The sequence below is a fragment of the Rhinopithecus roxellana genome, chromosome 4, assembly GCF_007565055.1.
Source record: "Rhinopithecus roxellana isolate Shanxi Qingling chromosome 4, ASM756505v1, whole genome shotgun sequence".
Taxonomy (NCBI): Eukaryota; Metazoa; Chordata; class Mammalia; order Primates; family Cercopithecidae; genus Rhinopithecus; species Rhinopithecus roxellana.
Window position 1 is genome coordinate 58,998,769 of NC_044552.1, and position 27,660 is coordinate 59,026,428.

General features: G+C 43.6%; 1 protein-coding gene across 2 annotated transcripts in view; it reads right to left on the bottom strand.

The window, feature by feature from the left end:
* The window catches only part of MBOAT1 (membrane bound O-acyltransferase domain containing 1), a 112,541-nt gene extending 85,456 nt beyond the window's left edge, over positions 1 to 27,085 (bottom strand). Inside the window, exon 1 of one of the 2 annotated variants that reach the window (XM_010354102.2) lies at positions 26,537 to 27,085. In XM_010354102.2, coding sequence (XP_010352404.1) covers positions 26,537 to 26,635 — 99 coding nt within the window. In that variant the 5' untranslated portion in view covers positions 26,636 to 27,085. Of the gene's footprint in view, positions 1 to 21,389; positions 21,452 to 26,536 lie in introns of those variants that run through there. The other variant, XM_030928062.1, reaches the window with a different exon arrangement.
* Positions 27,086 to 27,660: the final 575 nt, after the last annotated feature.

Sequence of the window (27,660 nt, forward strand, 5' to 3'; positions counted from 1 at the left end):
GTGTTTACAGAAAGGAGAAGTCTGCAAGGATTCTACTGAAACGAACCAAAAAAATAAGTTTACTAAGACTACGTGAGGATGTTCCCAGCCTTCTATAGGTGAGCAGGTGCCACAACCAGCTGAGCCAGGTACAGCCACACGACACACCTGGGTCCAGCTGACCAGCTTGGCCCAACCACCATGACTGTGATGCCCACCCAGCTAACTCCCTTTGCTTCTGATTATACTTTGAATTTGCCAGGAAAGTCTCCTAGACAGGATATAAAAGCAATGGCTATCCAACATCAGTATCTTCATCCTGTTTATTAGCTGTATAAGTCAAAGGAAACGGATAAAATGGCATTCCGTCTGGTTGGCATCCATCTCTAAGCCCTGCCAAATATAAGTTCACCAACAAAAAATCAGATTACTTAGCAAAGCTAAGGACAGTACCCAGAACAGTTGTGACTGCACAAAAGTATTGCTGCTGGCAACACCCTGCCCAAAAGGCTTGCCAGCCCCAAAATGTCATTGATATCTCTTTGTATTAGTCTGTTTTCACACTGCTGATAAAGACATACCCAGGACTGGGAAGACAAAGAGGCTGAATTGGACTTACAGCTCCACATGGCTGGGGAGGCCTCAGAATCATGGCAGGAGGCGAAAGGCACTTCTTACATGGTGGCAGCAAGAGAAAAACGAGGAAGAAGTGGAAACCCCTGATAAACCCATCAGATCTCGTGAGACTTATTCACTATCATGATAATAGCATAGGAAAGACTGACCCCCATGATTCAATTACCTCCCCCTGGGTCCCTCACATAACACATGGGAATTCTGGGAAATACAATTCAAGTTGAGATTTGGTGGGGACACAGACAAACCATGTCACTCTTCCATTTAAATTTAACAGTATTTTAACAATGCATGGAGTCTTTGGACAGGAACTCAAAGCAAGAGGGGCAGGAAGAGGCAGGCACCTGCATCAGGCCCACCCATGAGGGGAGGGTATGTGGGGAAGCCCCCTGGTGCCAATGCTGACGTGGAAGTCCAGCCTGGCTGGCAAAGCTAGTACCAAGGTTGGCAAAACCCCTTGTCCCCATGCAGATGGAGTTGGTAAGGGGGGCCAGGTGGAGGACGGGACACTAAAGTAATGTCACATCACAGCAGGTGGACAGGGAACAGTGGATGACTATCTAGTGTAGCCCACACTGGAAGCCCATACTGGCAGACAGGTGGGCAAGGGATGGACAATGACCCTTGGAAGTGGATCCTAGTCACTAAGCCAAGGTTCAGACTACACCTCAATCCCTTGAAGGATGACAAGCCCCTGTGTGTCTATAAGCCCCAGATTTTGTGGTGAGCAATTAGCGTGTCCCTCCCCAACCATCCTCCACCAAATGAACCATGGAGGACACAAATCCAGCGTGCCTTTCCCAAGCTGAAAGCCCTTTATGTATACCCTCATTCCCTACAGAATGGAACCCTGCCATCATCTTATCATTCTCCCTCTACTTCCTACCTCCCTCTCCCTTTTAGGAAACCTTCCCCTCATCCTTACCCTCCTGTCCCCAACCCCTGAGCACACACACATGCTGGGCTAGATGTCTGCCTTGAACTACCTCTGTACCACCTCTATACTACCTATGCATACCTAACATGATAACTGCAGTGTGTGTGTATCTGTGTGTATGTGTGTGTGTGTGTGTGTGTGTGTGTGTGTGTGTGTGTGTGTGTGTTCTAGCTAAATTTGAGTTCTCTGAAGACAGGAACAAGTTTTATTCACCTGTGTAAGGGCAGGCATAGTGGCTCACACCCATAATCCCAGCACTTTGGGAGGCTGAGGTGGGAGGATCGCTTGAAGCCTGGAGTTCGAGATTAGCCTGGGCAGCATAGTGAGACCCCACCTCTACAAAAAAAAATTTTTAATTAACTGGGCACAGTGACACATAACTCAAGTCCCAGCTACTCAGGGGGCTGAGGTGGGAGGATTGCTTGAGTCTAGGAGTTTAAGGCTACAGTGAGCTCTTACGTAGAATGGAGAAGAAACCGTTGCCTTGAACCAAGTGGACTAGCAAACTCTTCCCTGGAGCTAGTGGGTCTCTGAATCCAGAGGGTCCCCAACAAGGCCAGCCTGAAATGCCGTCACCTTGGGGCAGAGTCCTGGGGGAGCCTTTGAAGAAGTAGCACATACGGGAATATTTTATCAAAGGTACACCTGTGGCAATGTAAAGAGGTAAAAACCGTATCTGGGTCTGGGACTTAGGACAACTACATGAGAGAGAAAACGTGTACTTCTGAAAGTAAATAAACTAACCAGAAATTCAGAGGAAAAACCACAGAGACTTGGGTCAGGCTCAATGATCAATTTCTAGTTAATTTAACAGGTTCTACACTCTGACATGGAGAAAGCAAAGCGTAGGCTGTGGGCACCTGGGCCTTTGAGCTTTAAGCAAAACCTGCAGCCTATAAACATGGTTAATGAAACAAATTTACCAAGTTAGGTGGAAATGTTTATTGCAAAGTTAAACATATTGGGATAAAAATAACCTTTTATGTTTATTCTTTTAAAACATCTTTGACTACCAGGACTTGCTCATTCAGATATTAAAGTCCTCCCAAAGACATGAGACAGGATTCCTAAACTGCCTGGAATGTTTAAACGCTGACCAACAACTCCACTGGCACTAAACGAATTCAGATGTCTAGCCTCCGTACTGTACCACATTTACTGATTCTGAAGGATGAGTAAAGTAGCAAGCATGCCATCTTGGAAAGAGCATGGACTTTGGTGCCAATCAGTTTTGCCTTGGGCACGTAAATCTAATCTCGAGTCTACGTCTCATCTGCAAGTGAGGGAGGGAAAAGGATTATTATTAGGATAATTCTTAAAATTCCATAACAAGATAAATACAACACATCCTGCACAAGCATCTAAATGGCCCCTCCACATGCAACTAATGCACAGGGGGGGGTGTTCATAGGAAGTGTGCCTCAGGGCAAGTCTCTGCTGTGGTTTCAGAGAGTTCACCTTCTCCTTCCCACTTTCCCACTGAAAATAGTTTCAAATTCTAGTTTTACAAATTTAAAACCATTTACAAAACCAGAAAAGATTCAGCTAGCTCAGTTTTCAACAAAGAAGAGAAGGAGGAAAAAAGAGTCACATCAATAAGTGGTAGACCCCTGGATTCATTAATATGAAAGAATAAGTCAAAAGAATAATGCCTATGGTCAGGTCAAGAAGGGAAGGAGGCCGGTGGTGTATACCTGTAATACCAGCACTTTGGGAGGCCAAGGCAGGAGGATCACTTGAGGCCAGGAGTTTGAGACCAGCCTGGGCAACAGGGTGAAACCCCATCTCTACAAAAAATACAAAAATTAGCTGGGTGTGGTGGCACATGCCTGTAATCCCAGCTACGTGGGAGGCTGAGGCAGGAGGATTGCTTGACCCCAGGAGGTCAAGGTTGCAGTGAGCCAAGATTGCCCCACTGCACTAAGTGACAGGGCAAGACCTTGTCTCAAAAAGAGAGAGAGAGAAGAAGTGTAAGAGAGCGTAGGTTTTCTATCTACGTTTAAAAGTGAAGTTATAGCACTGTATGGATCATGTGTAAGAGGCAACCCTTTGAACTACAAGAGCATCTAACGAGAAGGATTAGAGGGTATTCAGAGATGCCTCAGTCTTTGTAGAGACAAGAAACTGCAGGCTAAGAATGCTAAATAACACAATGCATACACACACAAAAGCTGGCTTGGCCTTAGAAATAGTAAGATGCCTAATCATCATGGGAGACACAAAATTCCCACATGAGCAAAAATTTAGAACAAGTCCCTAAAGGAGTAAATGCTCAGACAAACCATACCATACACAGCATACTTACACCCTAGAAAATCTTGCTTCTTCCTAAAGACCCTCAGCTTATCCCAGGTAGTTCTGTTACAGTCTCACCAATGCACCACAATGTAGTAGTTTCTCATTCTGAGGTATTACCTGGAGTTCTTTGTCTCACGACAAAGAGAATTAAGGAGTGTGAACACAAAGGGTGAGGTCGGAGCAAAAGTTTAATAAGCGAAAGAAGAAAGCTCTCTGCCGCAGACAGAGGGCCCAGAAGAGGGTTGCCATTTTTACAGTTGAATGCAAAGCCTTCTATAAGAAACTGATGAGGGCTGGGTGTCTCATTTGCATAAGGTGTGAATCTCTGGTAGCTCCATGCCATTCTCCTAATGCACATGCAGGCCCTTAGCTTGAGTTACTCCATATTGCTTTGTTCCCCTCACTGCACATGTATGAGGGGATGGAAATTTCCATTGTGGGTATGTCTGGGAAAGTCACCTGTGTAGCTTTTCTTATCTGTGTGGCTGTGGGCATGTCTTAGGCAAGCCCCCTGTGCAAGTTCCCTTATCTGTGCCTGCAGGTTGTTCTTTTGTTTGAAAGAACTCAACCAAGGACCCATCCTAAATGCGTGCCTGACCAGTTTCTTCCTTTCCCCCCTCACAGTTCCTATGGGATAGATTCCTTCTTTATATTCCCTCGGAGTCTTGGAATTCTTAGAAAATTCCAACTAAGAAAGATCACAGACAGAGCCCAGGAACCCATGTGTTTAAGAGCTGCCCAGAAGATCCTGATGGTGATCACTGTTTTCAGAATCAGTGCTGTAAACCATGGACATTTTGCACCTCTTAAGAATGCCTTAGGTCCTTAGGACATTTTGAGACTCATCTACCATTTGATCATTTCCATCCACCTGGCTCCTTCTGAAGGATAAATTGGGATAAATTAATTTTAACATTTTCACTTATTCTTCAGTTGAATAAAAAATGTTTTGAAATACACACACATTGTGGAATGGCTCAATCGAGCTAACTACCATATGTATTATCTCACACACATCATTTATTTGTGGTGAGAACACTTAAAATCTACTTTCTAAGTAATTTTATTTTTAAGAGGCAGGGTCTCACTATGTTGCCCAGGCTGGAGTGCAGTGGCTATTCACAGGTGCGATCATAGCACACTATAGCCTTGAACTCCTGGGCCCGAGTGATCTTCCTGCTTCAGCTTCCCAAATAGCTGGGATTATAGGCATGCACCACTATACCCAAGTAGCAATTCTCAAGAATACAACACATTATTATTTTACCTATCATCACCATGTTGTACAATAGATCACTTGAACTTATTTTTCCTGTCTAACTGAAATTTTATACCCTTTGAGGAACATTTCCCCACCCACCTTCCAAACCGCAGTTCCTGGTAACCATCACTGTACTCTCTGCTTCTATGAGATCAACTTTTTAAGACTCCACTTTCTAGTGAGATCATATGGCATTTGTCTACCTGTGTGCGGTTTATTTCACTTAGCATAACGCCCCCCAGGTTCATCCATGTTGTACTAAAGAGCAGGATTTTCTTCTTTGTAAGGCTAAGTAGTATTCCACTATTTATATATTACATTTCCTTCATTTACCTGTTGATGGACACTAACATTGATTCTATATCCTGGCTATTGTGAAAGCTCTAAGTTTTTTTTTTTTTTCTTTTTTACCTTTTTCAAGAGAGTCTCACTCTGTCACCCAGGCTTCAGTGCAGTGATGCAATCTCGGCTCACTGCAACCTCCACCTCCTGGGTTCAAGCAATTCTCCTGCCTCAGCCTCCCAAGTAGCTGGGACTACAGGCACCTGCCACCATGCCCAGCTAATTTTTGTTTTTTTAGTAGAGATGGGTTTCCACTATGTTGGCCAGGCTGGTCTTGATCTCCTGACCGCATGATTCACCCTCCTCAGCCTCCCAAAGTTCTGGGATTACAGGCATAAGCCACTGTACCTGGCCGCTCTAAGTTTTTAAATATGAAAATACTACGCTTGTTTAAAAAATATAAATGTAAAAATTAAAAAATAAAAGTCTTCTCCACCCTCCCCAGTAAGCCAGGTGATTGAGAGAGTCACGGTCAACATAACCTCTGTCTTTATTTTAATGACTGCCATTTCAGAACTACATAGATAGGAAGATAAAGTATTTTTACGTTTTAAATTTAATGGGACATGAGGTCATAATACACACTACTCTACCACTTGTTCTTTTCACTCAGTATGATGAATACTTTTCAATGTGACCTCATTTTCTATAATACTTGCATATAATTCCATAGCCTGAGTATACCATAATCAAATCTATTCCTCTACCGCTTCATATTTAGGAATCTTTCTATCTTTAAGTGCCACTGAGAAAGGCCACTGCTTAAACCACTTATTTGTCAATTAATACTAAAACAAGGACTGCTGTGGACTGGCAGCTAGATAAAAAGTAGAACTTCGGGCAGATAGGTAGGAACATCAGGCAGGCAGGAATTAGTTTCTGTCGATGGCAATCATTACCAGACAGCCTCTGCCTGACCACCATGAGGGACGGGGGACTCATCAACTCCAGCAGTGATCAAAATTGATTTACACAACTCTCATTAATAAGGAACTCTACTTTATGACGAGTTGAAACCTACCTTCCTAAAGTTTCCATCCATTGGGCTTAATTCTGCTAAGGACACAGAATAATTATTCTCCTCAAACTGCCAATAATTGCTATCATATCTGCTGTGGTTTGAATATGTCCCTCAGAAGTTCATGCATTGGAAACTTAATCCCTGATGCAACAGTGTATGAGGGCAGAATGGATTAATGTCATTACTGTAAAATCCAGGTTAGTTATCTCAAAAATAAGTTGCTATAAAGCAAGTCTGGCCCCTGGTGCCTCTTTGTCTCACACACTCACTTCCACCTTCTAATTTCCACCCTAGGATGCCCCTTGTCAAAATGCTGGCACCATGCTCTTGAACTTCCCAGTCTCTAGAACTTTGAACCCAATAAACATCTATCGTTTATAATTTACCCAGGCCATGGCATTGTGCTATAGCAGCAAGAAAAGACTAAGACAATATTATATTGAAGGCTTTCTCTAGCTTAACACCCCCACTTCCTCCAACAATGTCTCCTCATAAGAAATAGGCCACACTTGAATGCTCACTTTCCTTCGGCTACACCTCAGTTTGCCAGTGTCCCTCCTAAAAGCTAACTCCCAGATTTAAGCCACTGACCACCTGGGTGAGTGGTGACTTGACCAGCACAGAGTGGACCACTGTGGCCACCTGCCTGCCACAGTATTACCTGCTGCAGACATAACAGCAAAATAAGTCCTCTGAGTCATTTCGCCACATTGGACAAGCCCAACAGGGCAACTGCAGAGATGAGATAACCCATGCATTTAGCTCGATATAATAATACAGGAAGCACTCAATTTTAAAAGGCATATTTATAGCTTCTATAGCTATATTAGTACTATAACCAGAAGTTGAAGGTAGAAATACTCCCATATGATAGAACAAATAAGGGTACCTATGGCCCATACCTTTTCAGGAGTTATGAGTATTTTCCTTTACATTGGAAGAGACAGAAAGAAGTTATATCTTTTACATGTCCAACCAGTTGGAAAATAAGTAAACATTGTGGCTCAGCATCTGTTTTAGAAAACAACTAATTCTTTTTTTTAATTCCCACAGATGAAGCACTCAAGTGGCTAAGAATACACCCAAACTAACAACCTCTCAGTCCACTGACAAGAACTAATGTTTACCTGATAAAAAGTCATTCCTTTGCAAGGTTCTTTCACACTTCCTGGGTACACTAAACTTATTTGCATTTCAGATTAGATTTCCACCCTCCCATTTCACAATAGTCAAAAATGTTTTTCTTTCCATCTGTCATCTATTTCTCACTTATTGCCTTCTTCTGCCTCATCTTTTCTGCCCTAAAGTAACAGAAGTTACTTTATCATCCCCTTGTTATCCTCCAAGTTAAGTCTCTTCTTTCTCTTCCAGCTACTAACTAAAAACCAAACTTTCCTTCCAAACACCACCCACGCCCTCCTCACCGCCCAGGCATCCTATCTATTCATTAAGAGAGTCCCAAGAACACATTTAAGTCCAAGACATTTCAGTGGAGTCTGACAATTGTCCAACTTAGACCATCAGAAATAAAGTCCTACAAGACAGAAAATGTCTATTTCTGACATTCAGTGCTGTAACAATGAAGCCTTTTCTCTACTGGCTTCAAAAATGTGATGGGGCTGACAATGGGAAATAACAGGAAACAAAAACGCCTACCTGTTGCCTAAAGAGTGCACTGAAACCTTTCCCACGCTTCCCCAACCTCATTTCATATTCATAACAACCCCTTCATGTAGGTATGATTAGCTCATTTTGCAGATAAGGAATCAGGCTCCAAAAGTTTAAATAGCTTGCCCAACGTCACACACCTAATAAATACTGGCTCCGGGACTAGAGCCCAGCTCTTCCTAGTCCTATGCCAGTGTTTTTCCCATTACCATAGCAAGGTGAGCTCACAGGACACACCTCAGGAGGAAATCCAAACATCGGTTACACAACCTGGATCTGAAGTTTTGTCTACTTTCATTCAGCTGGTACGCTATAATTTCTCAGAAGCAGATTTTTGCATGGATTCTTGTGGCTTAGACAAGATATGCTTAGAATGATTCTGTAATAAGGAGAGACTGAATCCAGTACCTGAGAGGCAGAATAGCATTTCCAAGGTCGGAACTTAATGAGAGGCCACCTTGGTGAGCAATGGTAAATGCATGAAGACTTTCATTTGGGTATGGCTCTGATGATTGATGTTACGGGGAGATAAAAATACATCCCTTATTAAAAAACTATTCATTCATGAAAATTACCTGTGAGGAGCCTAAAGAGTCAAGAGGAACCAAAAATCCTTTACATATGAAGAGTATTGCTCAGGTATTTTGTAGAAACCCTCAATTGAGATTTGTCTGATGTTTTTCTCAGAGACAGGGGTTAAGGGTTATAGGTTTTTGCAAGGAAGACCACAGATGTGAAGTGCCGTTTTCCCCACATCATATTAAGGGTAACGCACTATCCACAGAACTACCACTGTTGATGCTGACTTTGATCACTCAGCAGAGGTAGTGTCTGACAGGTTTCTCCACTGGAAAGCTGTTCTCCCCACTCCCCTTTCCACACTGTACTCTGGAGGGAAGTCACTATGCACAGCTGACATTTAAGGAGTGGAGAGTTACATTCCACCGTCTTAAGGGTGAGTGTCTACATAATTATGTGCAATTCTTCTGCAGGGAGATTTGTCCATTTTCTCTATTTATTTGCCTATTCAATCATTTATTTATATCGGTATGAACCCACAGATGTTTATTTTATACTTTGAGTTACAACCCAAAATTTCTATAACCTATAGATTATAGATTTATAGATCTATAATCTAACTTTTTTTTTTTTTTTTGAGCCAGGATCTGGCTCTGAAACCCACACTGGAATCAGCAGTGGCCCAATCATGGCTTCACTGGAACCTCTGCCTCCCGGGCTCAAGGGATCCTCCCACCATGGCCTCCTGAATAGCTGGGACCATAGGCATATGCCACCATGCCCGGCTAATTTTTACATGTTTTGTCGAGATGGGGTTTTGCCATGATGCCCAGGCTAGTCTCAAACTCCTGGGCACAAGTGATCTGCCTGTCTTGGCCTCCGAAAGTGCTAGGATTACAGGCGTGAGCCACTGTGCCAGCCTAGACTTCTCTATCTAGTCTATACTTCTATAATTGAATGCTTCTTTATTTTGCTCAGACTGGTGTAGCTTTGGCCACTGACAGCAGCTTCAGTTGGCTCCTATGTCCATTTGACATACTCTTATGACTTTTGGTTTTTCTGTTGGAATTCTTCCATACACTCTACCATACAAAATGTACCAGGTTCATCTTGTATATATTCTGGCCCAGTGCTAGAATCAGGCATTTCTCCAAAAAGCCTGGATCCTTTTACTGGAAAATGGTGTTAGAAACCAAGATCCAGGCTTAAGTGTACTCGTTGCTAATGGTGTGTCACCTTTTGTAGACCTCTCAGTTGACACGGAAAGAAATTGCGTGCGCGCGTGTGTGTGTGTATGCATGCGCACAAATCCTTGAATATACACCGATCTATAAATATGTTTATATGTAACCATCTGTATCTATATTAAACTAAACATGAGTTCATACTGATACACTGATCATTTCATGCACAACCAAACTGTCAGAAAGTAAGAAGATTCCTCAGATGCCAGAAATGCAAGAAAAAGCAAAAATCAGAGAGACAAGCATGCCTGGAGCTGGCATTTTTCCCTGGGGTATATACCCATCCAGGTGGCCTAGAGTTTGGGCAAAGGAGACAAAGCAGGCTGAGAAGGGAGAGGTGGCAGGAAGAAATGAAGGTTGTGCATAAAATTAAGATTTATCCCGAAGCCAGGAACCCCTCCTAAATTTTGAAGGGAGACACCTCACAGGGATGAGGTCCTCCCCACAGAGGGAAACAGCAAATGTGTTCTTATTTGGGCTTTGTCTCTGGGTAGAGGGACAAAAAGTGCAAAGACTGCCCTGAGAATGAGAGTTTGGGGGCCTAAATTCACATGCCCTGTGTGGTCAACAAAAATCCAAAGCAGCAAATGCATTTTAAGGGAGCCTGGATTGGGAATACCTCAGCTGCAGAAGCCTAAATTCTATCAAAAGGATTCCACTTTAAATCTGGTCTCAAAATATTTCCACAGATAATGCACAACAGAACATAAGCACCCAATCAAAAATCACCAAAGACCCTTGGAAATGTAAGAAGCCAGTCACAAAGACCACATACTGTATGATTCTATTTATATTAAATGTCCAGGAGAGGCAAACTGAGTGAGAGAAAGTAGATTAGTGATTTCCAGGGTTAAGGAAGAAGGGGGGATAGGGAGGTAGAATATGGGAGGAAAGGAGGACTACTAATGATCCAAGGTTCTTTTAGATGGGATGAAAATGTTCTAAAATTCAATACCATTGTCACAATCTTGTGAATATACTAAAAAACAGTGAACTGGACCAGGTGCAGTGGCTTACACCTGTAATCCCAGCAATTTGGGAGGCTGAGGCAGGTGGATCACCTGAGGTCAGGAGTTTGAGACCAGCCTGGCCAACATGGTGAAACCACATCTCAACTAAAAATACAAAAATTAACCAGGCATGATGGCGCATGTCTGTAATCCCAGCTACTCAGGAGGCTGAGGCAGGAGAATCACTTGAACCCAGGAGGTGGAGGTTGCAGTGAGCTGAGAGAGCACCATTGCACTCCAGCCTGGGCAACAAGAGCGAAACTCCATCCATCTAAAAAAGAAAAAAAAAAAGTGAACTGTACACTTTACATAGGGGAATTATAAGGTAAGGTAATGAGATCCCAGAATAGAAAGAAGACATTAATGGAAAAACTGGTGAAATTCAAGTCTGAAGTTTATTTAATGGTTATATATTAATGTTGGTTTCGTAGTTTTGACAAATATACCACAGTCATGTAAGATGTTAACACTGGGGTAACCAGGGTGAGATGTATGTGAAACCTCTCCATACTATCTTTACAATTTTTTTTTTTTTTAAAGAGATGGGAGTCTCACTATGTTGCTTAGGCTGGTCTCAAACTCCTGAGCTCAAGGGATCCTCCTGCCTCAACCTCCCATGTAGCTGGGCTTACAAGGACGTGCCTCCCATGAAAGGAAAATAAATTTCAGGACCCCAAAATCACTAAACCAAAGGGAAGTCAAGCTGGGAACTGCAATAGGTAAACTTGCCTCCCATTTTATTCCTAAATAAGATAACTACAAAGATAAAAAAGCTACAAACCACCCTCACAATCTGCCCACAAGGAAATTCCTTGTGGACAAAGGACAAGCAGAACTCAAAGCCATCTCTCTGCCCATGTGACACAAATGCATATCCAATGGCTTCCTCTGCCCTATGGTTTCACTAAGCCAGACTAAGCAAAAGTGACTGTTCCTCTATGCTCCTCTCACATGTAAATTGTGTATTCAGTGAAAGGCTAATCAGAAACTCAAATGAATGCAACATTTGTCTCTTATCTACCTATGACCTGGAAGCCCCGTCCCCTGCTTCAAGTTGTCCCACCTTTTAGGACAGAACCAATGTACATCTTACACAAATTGATTGATGTCTCCTGCCTCCCTAAAATGTATAAACCTAAGTTGTACCCCGACCACTTTGGGCACATGTCGCCAGGGCCCCCGAGGCTGCGTCACAGGTGCGTCCTTAACCTTGGCAAAATCAACTTTCTAAATTGATTGAGACCTGTCTCAGATATTTTGGGTTCATACTCTACACCTGGCTATCTCTATAACTTCTCTTTAAATCTAAAAATATTACAAAATTAAAAGTTTATTTTTAAAAAATCACCTCTCTGGTCACAGTGGCTCACGCCTGTAGTCCCAGCACTTTGGGAGTCTGAAGCGGGTGGAACAATTGAAGTCAGGAGTTTGAGACCAGCCTGGTCAACACGGTGAAACCCCATTTCTACTAAAAATACAAAAAAATTAGCCAGGCATGGTGGCAGGTGCCTGTAGTCCCAGCTACTTGGGAGGCTGAGGCAGGAGAATCGCTTGAACCTGGGAGGCAGAGGTTGCAGTGAGCAGAGATCACACCACTGCACTCCATCCTGGGCAACACAGTGAGACTCTGTCTCAAAAAACAACAACAAAAAAAAAAAAAAAAAAGAGAGAGAGAGAGAGAGAGAGAAAGAAAAGAAAAGATCACCTAAGAATGTGTTCCATCTTATACGAAGCAAATGGCAATCTTTTAAATCCTGCAAGTCACTTTTTGAAATGCCCATGAGACCCTTGGCACTTTCACGTGAGGTAAAGAAGGTTCATTGCAAAATAACAGAACAAAGATGCTTTCTAAAGACCATCAAGTTCAAGACCTTCTTCAGGAAATGAGATGCATTAGTGGCCCACCCTATCTATGGTTGCCTAACTAGCATTTTCCAGTCTTCACTGATGGTCACTCTACCATCTTGTGACTTTTCTTAGTCAATTCATTGACATTTAAGTTCATTTCCTTTTGTTTAGCAATTTTCAGCCTAGTTGTTCTTGTAACCATTTTTCTTGCTCTTTTCTAACTTCTCCAGTTCTTCTAGAAACTTTGCAGCAGGGAACCAAATCTAGACACATACTACTCTAACAAACATCTGAAGGTTGCCAAGTATACAAGAGGTTTTTCAGCTCTCATAAAAGTCATAAGCAGTCAATTTCTAAATTGTTTTATAGCCCACTAGCTTCCTCAGGATTCTCTCTGCAGTTGCAACCAGCTAAGATAAACAGCCATAATTTATCATTCATTGTTAATGTTAAATCAAGTTTATCCTAAAGTTGCCTCCTTACATATTTTAATTTCGACCTAAATGTTCTTCTGTACATCATAAACTTTAACAAGCAGAGGTGTAAACAGACCATACCTACATACTAGTGTCAATCACCGAGTTTTGGCCAATCAAATGTATCCAAATGTTTGAATCTTCTTCAAACAAGGCAAACGCCATCCTGTAATCAATCCAGCTGTTTCTGTACCTTACTTCCATTTCCCGTACTTCACTTTCCTTTTTCTGTCCATAAATCTTCCACCACGTGGCCGTGCTGGAGTCTCACAGCCTACTCCGGCTTGGGAGGCTGCTTGATTCGGGAATAATCCATTGCTCAACTAACTCCTTTAAATTTAATTTGGCTAAAGTTTTTATTTTATCATTATGATGAAACAGAGCTCCACTGTCTATTTTGATGAAATTATTGTTTTAATATACAGCCTCACTTTGCCCTTCTTTTAAACTAACAAAACTGGTAATGAGATGAATATATTTTCTAAAGACACTCTAAATACATCTGTAGACAGAAAAAAACCCGTGTACATCAACTTAAGTTTTGCACGATAGTAAAACTAAATATGAAACCGGGTAAACTTTAACTCAACAAGAATGAAAGTACCAAAAAAAATCAAAAACAAAAACAAAAAAAATAGTCTTTTATTTCCTTTTTGTAAACTCTTTCCCAGTCTGCATACATGAATAAGAAGAAAACCTTCTTTTTGTCCTTCCTTCCACAATTTATATAAAGTGACTTTCTGAATTTAATTCTGTATATATGTTGATTTCCCTCCTTTTTGTTAAATAACATGCAGGGCCCGGCACGGTGGCTCATGACTGTAATCCCAGCACTTTGGGAGGCTGAAGCAGGCAGATCACGAGGTCAGTAGTTTGAGACCAGCCTGGCCAACATGGTGATACCCTGTCTCTACCAAAAATACAAAAATTAGCCAGGTGTGGTGGCAGGCACCTATAATCCCAGCTACTTGGGAGGCTGAGGCAGGAGAATCTCTTGAAACCAAAGGGCGGAGGTTGCAGTGAGCCAAGATCATGCCACTGCACTCCAGCCTGGGCAACAGGGTGAGACTCTGTCTCAAAATATATAAAATAATAAAATAATGTGCAGGTAAGTTAACATTTATTGTTTGGAGACAATAGGCAATTATCTTTTACTAGAATGCAGAAAGGAGGCTATAAACACCTCAGCATTCCTAACGGACAAAAATTAGAAGCTCTTTGCAACATCTTTCTGCCAGAGTATAGTTCACATGTTCCTAAGGCATCCTGGACTTACTCTAGGTGAGGTGAAAGAAGACAGAAGATTCCAGAGCCTCAAAGGTCAACTCAGTTCACCCAACATGTGGTGAATTGCACACATTTCGTTTGGAGAAATAAGAAAGCAAATTATACAGGTACAATCTTTTTAGCTAAGTCTACTAAAATTGGAAGAAAAAAAGTCTTGGTTTGTCGTCTTTACCTTCAAAATGTGTTCTTTTACAAGCTAAAACTAACCCTTTTGCACTAAGGTCGAAGGTCTTGAAATTCCAGAGCCAAACTGGTTTTAAAGAGCACTGTTTCCAGGAGATGGGGATATTAAGAATTCTGGAGAAGTCTACTGCCACCAGGCCAGTAGGAGGCAGAGTCATTTTTATCCCTAAGGCACAAGAGATAAGGGAATAGTTAATGTCCTTATGCCCATCCCAAGTCACTTCTCTCCATTTAAGGGGACACTGGAAACAAACCCCAAGTCTTCTGCCTCCCCCAGCTCATTGCTCTTCCACCGACAGGTCTCATTGCAAGTAGCACTCCAGGGTGTCCATATTCCTGGGAATGTGAGCAGAGAAGGTAGTGCCACCATGAAAGGACCCCTCTCCAACCCTCTCACTCCCCCAACACCACCATTTGCAGCATTTGCTAAAGGAGAAATTGTAGGGTGACCAATCCCCCACCAGGTTATTTAAGGGTGTACGTCCGCTGCTTGAACCTTGAAGGCTGGGCAGTCAGCCAAGGTCATGGTGCCCAGCCAAGGAGCAGGTGTCCCTGAGAACCCAAACATCCCGGAGAGTATCTGTGAACCTATCCAAAACAAAACAAACAAACAAACAAAAAAAAACACACACACACACAGTTGCATTACTCAAACATAGGAGGCAAAGAGCCAGAAAATCATCTCAAAAGCAATTTAGACACAAGAGGTGATGAGGATCTCTAGAGCTGTCCTGCTGCCACCCAGGAGTGTCCCATATATAAGTCCTACTAAATTCATCTACTTGCCAAGTTGGACTTGTCTGAGTCATTCTTTGGTCTCTCAGCTCCTTCCCGGTTTGTGGGGTAGTTATAATTCCAGATTTTTCTCATAACACAAAACCATGACTGGAAGAACAGAAACAAAGCTTTCAGAAAAGGCAGAAAGGAAGTTCAAAAGTCACCAGAGCTCTATATATACAGACATGAATCAATCCCTAAGAGACACTGTTAAGTTGAAAGGAAGAAAGGAAGAAAAGAAGGAAGGGAGGGAAGGAGGGAGGGAGGGAACCATAGGCTATCACTTATGTCAGAAAATGAGACAAAAAGATTCTGGGCATATGTAGACACAGACTATCTCTGAAACCATGCAACTGAACCATGGAAATCTGGCCAGCTGGAAACAGGGGAAACAGAGGTAAAAGAGACGGACCTTTCCTTATATCCCATTTTCTGCTTGTGACTTTGATAGTAAGTGCCTGTACTACCTAATCGGAAAAGTGATTTTTTTTTTTTTTTGAGATGGAGTCTCACACTGTTGTCCAGGCTGGAGTGCAGTGGCATGATCTCAGCTCACTGCAACCTCCGCGTCCTGGGTTCAAGCAATTCTCCTGCCTCAGCCTCCCAAGTAGCTGGGATTACAGGCATGTACCACCACGCCCGGCTAATTTTTGTATTTTTAGTAGACATGGGGTTTCACCATGTTGGCCAGGCTGGTCTCGAACTCCTGACCTCAAGTGATCCACCTGTCTTGGCCCCTCCAAGTGCTAGGATTACAGGCATGAGCCACCCTGCCCGGCCTGAAAAGTGATTTTTGTAAACTGCATCTGTATAAAATAAAAGCTTTTAAAAAATCAATAAAAAATAAAAATTTAAAAGAATGTAATAGATAAATAAAATGAAAACAGAGAGCAAAAAAGAATACCAGGGCAGGGGGTAGGGGAGTCTCAGGAACAAAGAAGTTTAACTGTGACACTCACAGTTAAACCACTTCATGAAATTTCATGAAATGACTTTTGAGTTTAGTAACTTCCTGTAAGTCTTAGCAACCTTTTGCTGTGTACCTTTGCTGACTTATCTGTTTCAAGTCAGCCACAGAATGATGAATGAGACAAAGTTAAAAAAGAAATAAATAAATAACAGAATATTTTAACATTTTAACTCCTTGTTTGAAATAAGAGTTTAGGGCAACTTGAACACAAACTTTTCAAAGGTACCCTTGCTCTTCTCCAAATTACATTAGAACCTGAGTTCCCTGTTTTGTTTTGTTTTTGTTTTTGTTTTTTGGTAAATAAACCTGAGAATGGAATATTTATAATAAAATGGTAGTTTGCTGGAAATCCCCAGCAATATCAGCCCAGAAACCTTCATTAAACCCTTTAAGGTGATTGTGGACTTTCAAACCCATCTCTCAAATTAATCAGTTTTACTAATGCATAAAAGATTAACCACTGATAACTTTAAACAATTAAAAACAGAGCTCCACTAATAAAAGGAAATTGATAAATGATTCATCAAGGGCTTTTCTTCTTTTCTTTTCTTTTCTTTTTTTTTTTTTTTTTGATAACTAAAAATCACAATGCAAATAGGTTAATGAATTAATCTTTTTGCAGATAGTTACATTTCTCAAGCTTTATTAAAAGAAATAGTTATCTTTTAATAAAGCACATTTTTAACCAGTACAAACTCTTTGGAGTTACTTTTCCCACTGATGACTCTCTATCTTTGTGTTTGCATGGCAAAACTACTAGAAATTGTTATTAATGAGACTGTAATAAGTTATCCCTTTATCTTGTTTACTAAAAGAGCTGACTTAAAATAGAAAGCCTTTGAAAAGCACACAGTCACTGTTACTAAGTGACACAGACTGAATTCTTTATACAAGTCACTGGTACAAAAGATATTTCCAGATTTTACCTCTTTAGATATAATCTTTTAATGAAATTTTCCTTTATAAATGTAATTCCTGGCTGGGTATGGTAGCTTCCGCCTGTAATCCTAGCACTTTGGGAGGCTAAGGTAGGAGGATCACTTAAGCCCAGGAATTCAAGACCAGCCTGGGCAACACAGCAAGACCCTGTCTCAATAAAAAATAAAAATAAAACAAATAAATGTAATTCCAAGGCCAAGCTACAGAATACTTGAGAGTATTTGACTATATGGCATCTTTTGTGTGTATGACTTGACTTTAGACTGCTAAGGGAAATTTCTACACGTTCACAGAAATCTGAAACAACTGGGCCAAAAAAAAATGATACTAATAGCTGCATTTATAACTGGAGGTGATGAGTATATGAACTGCACACAATGAAAATGGGAATGGAGTATGCCATCTTTAAATAATCCAAGATAAACATTTCACTATCAGCAACTGAGCCATGAATTAATTTTCCAATTAGAAATTAGGCCCATTTAATCTGATATTCAGGTTCCAAATAATAAACAGGCCTAATTCAGTTGGTGAAAAGAACTGGCTCCCAATTTTATCTTAATTAAGTCATTCATTCCAATCCAAAAATGTAAATAAAATTCCATTTCAATTCAACAAACATGTATTTAGCTCCTACTTTGTCCTAAGCATACAAAGATGACGAAGATTTATCCTGGGTGGTGTTAAATAAAATTAATAAGGAGCGATTGTTTTGGACCAAGCTCCTGCACTAGGCCCCACAGACCAGACCAAACCAGAATGGAGTCACTGGAACTAGGAGCTATATAAACAAACAACTTTACAATGGACCCGTTTTCAAAAAAACAAAAACAAAAAAAACAGGAGCTTCACAGCAACCAACAGAAAAGGGGCCCAGGCTACCTGAGCCAGTATAAGGAAGTCCCATCTTTTTTAACCTTATAAGGAAAGTAACTTTGCTTCTTATTCTTTGCTTCTGCTTTCTTCAGCCTTTTCTACCTGTAAAGTCCACCTCTTCAGCTCAGCTCAGCCTTGCCATTTTACAGATGGGATGCTGCCAGATTCATAAATCACTAATAAAAGACAATCCGATGTTTAAATTCAATTTGTTGATATTTTCTTTTTGGATAATGATCCCTGCCCACAAAGAATGTGATTCTCTTCTCTTCCTCCTAGAATATTCCGATGGTCTCATCTGGCCCCTCTCCCCTCTAATTTCCCTCCTGCTTCTAAAGCAGCTGCTCCCAGGAAGTTCTCCCCCAGCACCGTCTCAGGAGAGGCCCAGAGATGCCGAGGCCCCATGTCCTCTGGCAATGGTGTGTGCGTTGAGCACATGTATTTCAAGGCTTACAGGCAAACAGCAGTTTACCAAGTGTCTACATGTCTGTCTCATAGAAGGCACAGATAATTCACTAATCTCTGTATCTCCATTTAGCCCACTAGCACACAGCGCTCAATAAGTAACTATGGAAAGAAGCCTCTCAGTCAGGCAGGACAGAGAGACCAAAAAACATCGACGACATAAAGTGAAAGGCAGAGCAATGTAATATGGATAGAATGCTATGGAGAAACAGAGAGGAAGAAGGGGTCCATTTGGCCCTGGTAGGGGAGAGAGAACTGGGTTGCAGAGGGAAAACAGGAGGAAAGGATTTTAGGGCCCAGCCTGAAAACAGGAATTGAGGACCAGGACGAGGAATAAACCTCCAAGGAGAAGGAAGTGTGTGTGTGCAGAGGCTGGAGGGTGTGAAAGACACACCGTGTTTGACAGATAGGAAGTAAACAGTCCACTGTGGTGGAAGCACAGCACACAGGGAAAATGGTGCTGGGATGCAGTGCAGCAACCAGAAGCACGGCCTCCAGTGACAGACCTGAGTTCAAGTCCTGCCTCTGCCCCTGCCCAGCTACAAGCAAGTAACATAAGCCCTGGGGACTGCTTCCTAACTTGAAATTTGGGGAACAGGCTGAGTGTGGTAACTCATGACTATAATCCCCGCATTCTGGGAGGTTGAGGCGAGAGGATCATTTCAGGCCAGGAGTTTAAGACCAGCCTGGGCAACATGGCAAGACCACATCTCTACAAAAAATACAAAAAAATTAGCCAGGTGGGGTGGTGTGCACATTTAGTCCCAACTACTTGGGAAGCTGAGGCAGGAGGATTGCTTGAGCTCAAGAGTTTGAGACTGCAGGGTGCCATGATCAAGCCAGTGTACTCTAGCCTAGGCAACAGAGTGAGATCCCATCTCAGAAAGAAAAGAGAGAAAAGGAAGGAGGAAAGAAGAAAAAAAAGAAAGAAAAAATTTGGGGAAAGAAGGAAGAAATTTGGGGAATAACTTTTAGTACTGTATTAACTGAGAGAATGCATGCAGAGCAGTGCTGAGAGCATAAGCATTCAATGTATAGAGTTGTCAGTGTCCTTAAGCCAGACAGGTAAACTGAGGCCAAGTTGTGAAGAACCACCTCTCGTTCCATGACAGGAAGGCTAAAGCTCCAGGACACACTAGGCCTCTGCTTCAAATGCCAGGGAATATATGGCCATACCTGTGATCTCTCTGTCCTCCCTTCAATTTTTGTCAAATCTAGCCACCAGACTGTGACACCAGCCAGCAGTTTCCAGTAGGCCAGCCCACCTTCTGGACTTATCCGGAATCCTCCACCATGGAGATGGCCCATCCTCACACAGGCTCTGAGGGACAGTCCCCAACTCCACCAGCCCTGCCCTCTGCAACTGTGTGGACCTGGGGGTTTATACCTCACCATCTTACCCCCATCCACATTCAATGCCCTCAGGCTGCTTCCAAAAGGCCCCCCCACCTGCCACCAGCAAGCTCTTCAGAACCACAAAGGAACTTTCCACCACATGAATGTGCAGCTCCAGGAAGGACTGCAAAGTTCAGAGTCAGTCACTGGACACCGCCTCATCAGGGTTCTGAGACCCTAAGGGGCCACCCTACCTGCCTAGACCCCTCCCACACCTCCCAACCCTCACTCACATTTTGCAAGTGCCACTTCTCAACTTGCATCCATGTGCTGCCCCGACTTCCTTCTCCCCCTCCTCTGTGACTCATATTCCCACTCCCTTCCTTTCTACTGCTGACCTTCACAAAGCCCGCCCTCTGTTCTCATTTTACCACCACGACAGCAAAGCCAAGGTCAGAAGCAGCAGGTCAGGGCTTTTCCAGACCCCCCATTGCTGCTTTGCACTGTTTTCTTTTTCTCTTTTTCCTTTTTTTTTTTTTTTTTTTTTGAGATGGAGTCTTGCTCTGTCACCCAGGCTGGAGTACAGTGGCACAATCTTGGCTCACTGCAACTTCCCCATCCTGGGTTCAAGTAATTCTCCTGCCTCAGCCCCCCGAGTAGCTGTGGCTGCATTCATGCGCCACCACACCTGGCTAATTTCTGTATTTTTAGTAAAGATGGGGTTTCACCATGTTGGCCAGGCTGGTCTCAAACTCCTGACCTCAGGTGATCTGGCCCCCTCGGCCTCCCAAAGTGCTGGGATTACAGGCGTGAGCCACCAAGCTATTTTCCTTCCACTATCCTCATAGGAAACCTTTCCTCCCTCCGGACTCCCTCACACTCCTAATGTTATGTGAGAAGATGCAGGCAGAGGTGCAGGCTGAGTGCATGACAGACAGCAGGCCAGGTCACACCCTCTCTGCTCCCTCTTCCTGCTTTCAGAATCTACCCACCTCTGGTGACTCCTCCATATTCCTGGAAACCTTAGGGACCTCATAGTCTTCTCCACCACAACTCCCCAAATTCACCTGGATACCATCAATGTCAAGAAGGACAATCCATCAAATACAAATACCCCATTTCCCGTTTGCTACACTGAACAGACTTTCATCCCGACCCTCAGGTGCACACCCTGATTTTCATCATCACCCAGAAAGACTTCACTAGAAATCCTTCACTCGCATATCCCAGCCCTCCAGCTCTCTCACTTCCTCTGTACCTGCCCCTCCACGAACCACCATCTCAAGAAGTTTTCCTCTTCACTCTTATCACCACCAACCATTTGTCAGCATCTTTTAACATCCGAGCTTCTTAACTTCCCAACAACCTTCTCTGAAAACTTCTGTTTCACTTTTGCTCCTGAAAGGAGCTGCTGAAAGAAAAAAAGCACATATTTGTGCATATTCATTGGTCTAAAAATGTATAATTGTCAGTAGGTTGATTATATTCAGCGGCTCATTCAACTGACCTTGTCAGTGCTTTCTCAATTTCCTTTAAATACTTCTCTAATCCTGCACTCATCCGCAAAACCCCTGCTTCCTCCTCCATCCCTACCTCCTTCAGTGAGGACCTTCCATACCCCTTCACAAAATGAAAATCTTTTCACAACGTAAACCCTGCAATATCCTCCCTTGACTATAGTAATGGCTCTCCAACTTTAGTTGGCATAAGAATCACTTGGGAAGTGCCCTCACACCCTGATACTCAAATTCAGCAGGATAGGGCGGGATCCCAGGAACACCCATGGCAGAAGATTCTGATGACAATCCATGCACCATATTTGAGGAGATCCGATTATCAGGCCAAATCCAGCCCACTGCCTGTTTCTGTGTGGCCTACATGCTACAGACGCATTTTACATTTTAAAGGGTTAAAAAAAAATCTAAGGAAGAACATTTCAAGACTTGTGAAAATTACATGAAATTTAGATGTCAGGATCCATAAATAAAGTTGCATGGGAACTCAGGCCTTGACTACAAAGAGACTTTAAATTAGTTTGGAATTAAGCTTACAAACCCAGCAAGATAACTAACAATATAAGGTAACATTTACCAAGCATTAAATGTAAACAGTAAATTCTACATGAGTCCAGCATGTCCTGTGGGCATTCCTTCTCTATTCTACCATGGCACCATCTACAAACCTGTACAGCGCCTACACAGGTCTGTGACCATATACAGCCTATACACTTACATTGGCCTTTTGTTTCCTCTAGAGTATATAAGCCCTTATAGGATGGGGACATTGATTTTTTTCATCCTTGTATTTCTACCACATGGCCAGGTACCTGGCACTAATAGCATTAAATAAATATTTAATTGATTTAACAATGACTGGAATGTGAGCTGAGCTTTTAATGAAGGACAAGACTTAGATAAGAAGAGAACTGAAGGCTGGGCTTTGCAAGCATGGCCAAGGGAAGCAACCAGGACTGACAGCTCCAGATAGGTAAAGAAACTTTGTAGTCGGCCGGGTGCAGTGGCTCACGCCTGTAATACCAGCACTTTGGGAGGCTAAGGTGGGTGGATCACAAGGTCAGGAGTTCGAGACCAGCCTGACCAACATGGTGAAACCCCATCTCTAATAAAAATACAAAAATTAGCCAGGCATGGTGGCGTGCTCCAGTAATCCCAGCTACTCCGGAGGCTGAGGCAGGAGAACTGCGTGACCCTGGGAGGTGGAGCTTGCAGTGAGCCCAAGATCTTACCACTGCACTCCAGCCTGGGTGACAGACTCCGTCTCAAAAAAAAAAGAAAGAAAGAAAGAAACTTTGTAGTCATGGGCCCAGGTGAAAATAATCAAACTCACTCCTGGTATCACCATCAGTCTGGAGTACCACGTCTTTAAAGCTGGTCTTCATTCATTCAGACTTTTAAATGGTGACACAAGCTTACATTAATAATCCTAAACATTCGCTGTTTTAACCTCAAAATTATTTCCTGGATTCTTATCTCCTGGTCTATTTTCCCCTTGCCTCTTTTGCTGCTGATGCTAAATGGCGGGGGCGGGGGGGGGGGGCAGGAAACACCTCAGAGAGTCCTAGTGTAACACTGAATTCATACTTCATGCACGCACACACACACAGTTTGGGAGCACCATCAGGTAAAATACCCCAAAAATGCTTTGGTGGTGGGCAGAATTTCCAACCACCAAATTGGAAGTTCCTTAAAGCCTGGAAAAACTTTCCATTTCAGCTTTCACATCTCCTAGGACATAACTGTGCACTACACAAATTACTAATGTCAACATTATCATCTGTTTTGGCAACTGAGTCAATCTTGCAAACCTTTAGTTTAAAGGCACATCAAGTTACACTCCACAACCAAAACAGAGTGGGGAGGACAGGAGCAGATGATTCCTTGATTCCCCCAAAACGGGAAAGAAAAGTGCTTGCCTGATTTATCCTAAGTGAAGGTTTTTATTGGAGTAGTCCTACTAACTACGGTAGCTCTGTACTTGCTCACTGGACAGGGGCCCATCATTTAGAAATCAAGTTTTCAACAAGCTTATCTTTGAAGCACCTATAGAGGCCCACAAGTCATCATCCCATTTCCTGTATTCTGCATCTGAATTACTATGCTCTATCTGTCTCTAATTAAGGGAGATAATTTTACATTTCACATCTTTAGAAGGACGTCAGACTAATCAAAGTTCCCTGGAAACAAAAACCATCGACTTTTCCTGAGTGTAGTTCTAACCACACACAGGCTTTCCTATTTAAGGATGCCACAAAGTTAACAGAAACAGATAAATGCAAGAATCAGATGAAAAAGAATGAATAAAGAGTTCTCCACACACGAAGCAGAATGCTTACCAGGTATTTCCATGTTTGCTGATAATAAACTACTTGACACAGGATCCAGAGGCTAAAGACATTCACAGGAGTGCAATCAATCAGGAATTAGGATGTAAAGACATTAGGAAAATGATTCAGTGTCCTTAAGAGGCATACAAAAAAACTATTTGAGTAACTTGAGATATTTATTTTATAATTTTGAGCGTATCCCAGACCAATCAAAAGTCACTCTCTAATGGGACAGGAGCAAACACGTATCAAGGCCTGCACTCTTATCCTCGGGTTACCCCCCAGATCTGGCTCCACCTTTATCCTGCCTGTCCTGTGCCATAGGAGGAGCCCCTGCAGGCTGAGGCCAGTAACTTTTGGGGGTCACTGTGAAGAGATGGAAGGGCTACAAGGTAGGAAGAAGGGCTGAGGTTCTCTCTTATTCTACACAACCTCCAAGCTGGTCCTGCTCTCACAAATGGCAGTGAAGTTCCTCCACTTTCCCCTCCAGCTGCCCCCTACTTCTGATCTCAGCACCTCAACATCCTTTGTTGATTCCCTTAACCTCGCCCATGCCCCTCTAAGTAACTCATTAAAGTTCGTTCATTTCAGCCAATGGGGTTGGTTCCTGTTTCCTGCAAGGACCCTGTCTGATACAAGAACCTTCCTAATGTAAGGCATTTTACATCATATAAAATTTCTCAACCTCAAAATGTAGGTCTTATTGTCATCTCCCATTTTACACAAGGATGCTGAGGCTCCAAGAGGGTCGAGTACCAGCTGGCAGTCATGAAGGGAAGTTTGCTGGCAGAGCTGGAATTGCACCCAGGTCAGTCTGACATCTAAGCCCTTAAAAAGCCTTAAAAATGGGAAAGGGAAAACCACACAAAGCTTCCAAACTCGCAAGTCACAATGTAGCCTCCTTGGGCCTAAAATAAGCTACCTGGGGCACTGCCTTTTAAGTGCTTCTTCCACCAAGGGTCATCCAGACTCGCTCCTGCTGGAGGGTGGTCAGACTGACCTAAGAGCCAAGAGATCTCAGGTGCTCCTGGCCATGGCAAACATTTCTCCTTCGGTTTATCCCAGAAGTCCCTCCCTCGCTCCCAGTCTTAAACATCCATAAGGCTCTTTTGTTCCTTTTTATGAATTAAAACCAGAATTACCTTTATAGGAAAGTAGGCGATGCAATTGAAAGACATTAAAAACATTATTCTAGCACCTCCCAGCCGTAACTTGCCATGGTCCTTTAGCCATACAAAAAGCCTTCCTGGAGTCTTTCTAGCTATGTAGAAGAGCTTAGAAGAGAAAATGCAATTAAAATACCCTCTGATATGGAGTGGAGAGGTAAGTACAAAACAAACTCCCCTTAAGGAAATTCAGCTATGAGTTTTATTTAATTTCAGAACTAAAGAATTTGCTATTATGTCTGCCTCTGCCTGGGTCCCTGGGGCTATCTCATCCTCACCAGAAACTAAAGAATAATTTACAAAAGCACAAATGCTTTGGCACCTGAAACCCTTCCCAAGTTCCTGATTTTCTCGATTTTGCGACTGATGAGAACACAATGGTCGCATCAGGTGGAGTTCTCAGTGAGGTCCTTAAAGTGAGCCAGGTATGAGGGTGGCTCAGTGAACAGGACCCGAATAAGGCAAATGTCCAGGTTTCACTTTCTCATTGCTGAAGGGGTGTGCGGAAAGGGCAGCAGGTGTGCTCTTGTTAAAAGGAAAGGAAAAGGAGCACTGGTGAGAGGAAGGGGAAGAAAATCGGGCAAAAAGCATGAAACAAAACAGGAGCGCAGTGGGTCCTCCCCCCGCATGCCCTGCCCATTTCCATTTAAATCAACATTTACTGATTGGGTCACTACTAAGCATCCCGCAGATCTAGCCTGCAGCACCCGAAGAGACAAGGAAATGCGTAAGACTAGGCTTCATCTTCAGGAAGGCTTCTTGCCAGGAATCACTGTTGTTGCCATTTTTAATTTTAATGGTTGTAGATAATTCCTGGACAGTTCAAATAACTCTGCTGGGGCCCCTCTCGTCCCACTAACCTGTCCTACTCGGAAGCTGCAGCCCCAGACATATGAGCCAACCGAACCCTGGGAAAACCGAAGTGTCCTTGTGTGTCCCGCATCACACATGGTACAAAGTAACTGTCACCCCTGAACAAGCCTCGCCGCAGAAGTCTAAAACCCAGGTCTTGCATTCAAAATCTATAGACTACAGTCTACAGATTAATCGCCCTTATTTTTTAAGTAGGGTCATCTAAGTTAAAAACAACAACGACTTGAGGACACTGATGAAAGAAACTCTGGTTTCATTTATCAGACTACTTCAGAACTTGAACTTGATTAAAGGAAATGAGGCAATCCCAAACTTAAAGAAAAAAATCTTTAAAAAAAAAAAAAAAAAGTTCAGTCAGTCGAACTTGCCGCGCAGGCTGTACCAATATTTTTCACACAAGGAGAAAAACACTAACACCAACTCAAGAAGGAAAAAAAAAAAAAAAAAAAAAAAAGCCAGCTGTCTAGTGTGTGGCTGTAAAATACGCCATGGAGGCGGAGGGACGGTGGATAACACTTTCGCCCGCCCCACGTCCGCGATCGCTGGGGAGCTGGGGTCGCTGCGCTCGCGGCCCACAGTTACCTGGTCCAGCGGGATGCCCAGGAGCTCGCTGAGCGGGTGTAGGCAGGTGGAGCCCGTGGTGCGGTAGGAGAGGCTGGACGGCTGCGGCTCTGCTGCCATCCTGCATCTTCGGGAGGTGGCTGCCCCGGTCCCAGCCCGCAACACCCTCTGCTCGGCGTCCTCCCACCCGGGTGCTCGTGGGTGGTTGCACCGAGGGGCGCACGTCTGCCTGGTTCGCGGGGGAGCGAACGGGAGGGAGGCCGGGGGACACGAACCGGCGCAAACTCTCTGGGCGCAAACTTGGCGTTGGCGCTGGCGCTGCAGCCGCGGGCGCCGTAGGAGGGCCGGGCCCAATGCGCCCAGCTTCCCGCTCCCTTCCTCTCCGCGCCCATTGGCCCGGCCGCTCGGGACGGCCCCGAGAGGAGGGAAGGAGGGAGGAAAAGTGGGGACTCCGAGCCCGGCCCCCGAGCGCCACCCGGCCCGCCCAGCCCGTCCTGCACCGAGGCGGACCAGGAGAGGGAAAGCGACGCCAGCGGGCGCCGCCGCCTGGCCCTGCAGCTGGAGGCGGGACGCGCCTTTCCTCCTCCTGGGCTGACCGTCCTATCCCCCGGCCAGACGCAAAGACCTCACCCAGCGGGCGCCTTCCACTACAGAGCACCACCCACCCCGCCCCACCCTGTTTTGGTTTCGTCGCCGCCGCAGTCGAAGCGAATGAATGGCTGCGTTTCCCTTTCAAGCCCCAAAGGGTTCCTCTGCCAGTGGCTGGAAGCTCGAGAGACCCTGCGCTGCTAGAGAATGCCGCAGCCACCAGAATCCCTACTTCCTTTACCCTCCTCTGCGCTAGGCATAGTTTCCTACACCCTGATCTGACATGCTCGGTGTCACACAAGCAAATACAGGAGACTGCTAGCTTCGGGTCACTTCCGTCTCTGTGGAGTGAGAATTATTTCACCTCCATAAGAAACGGTGTTTACTGTTATACTATGTGCATTCTGATAAGTCATTTGCATGCCACAGGTCCTCAAAAAAGGTGCCTTGCTCCTTAACTTCTCTGCCCCCAGACACCCATGCATCACTGTTACTTGGAAAACTTTTCCAAGTTATTGCTAGGTTCTGAGAAACATAAAAATCTTGAAGATTCTTTA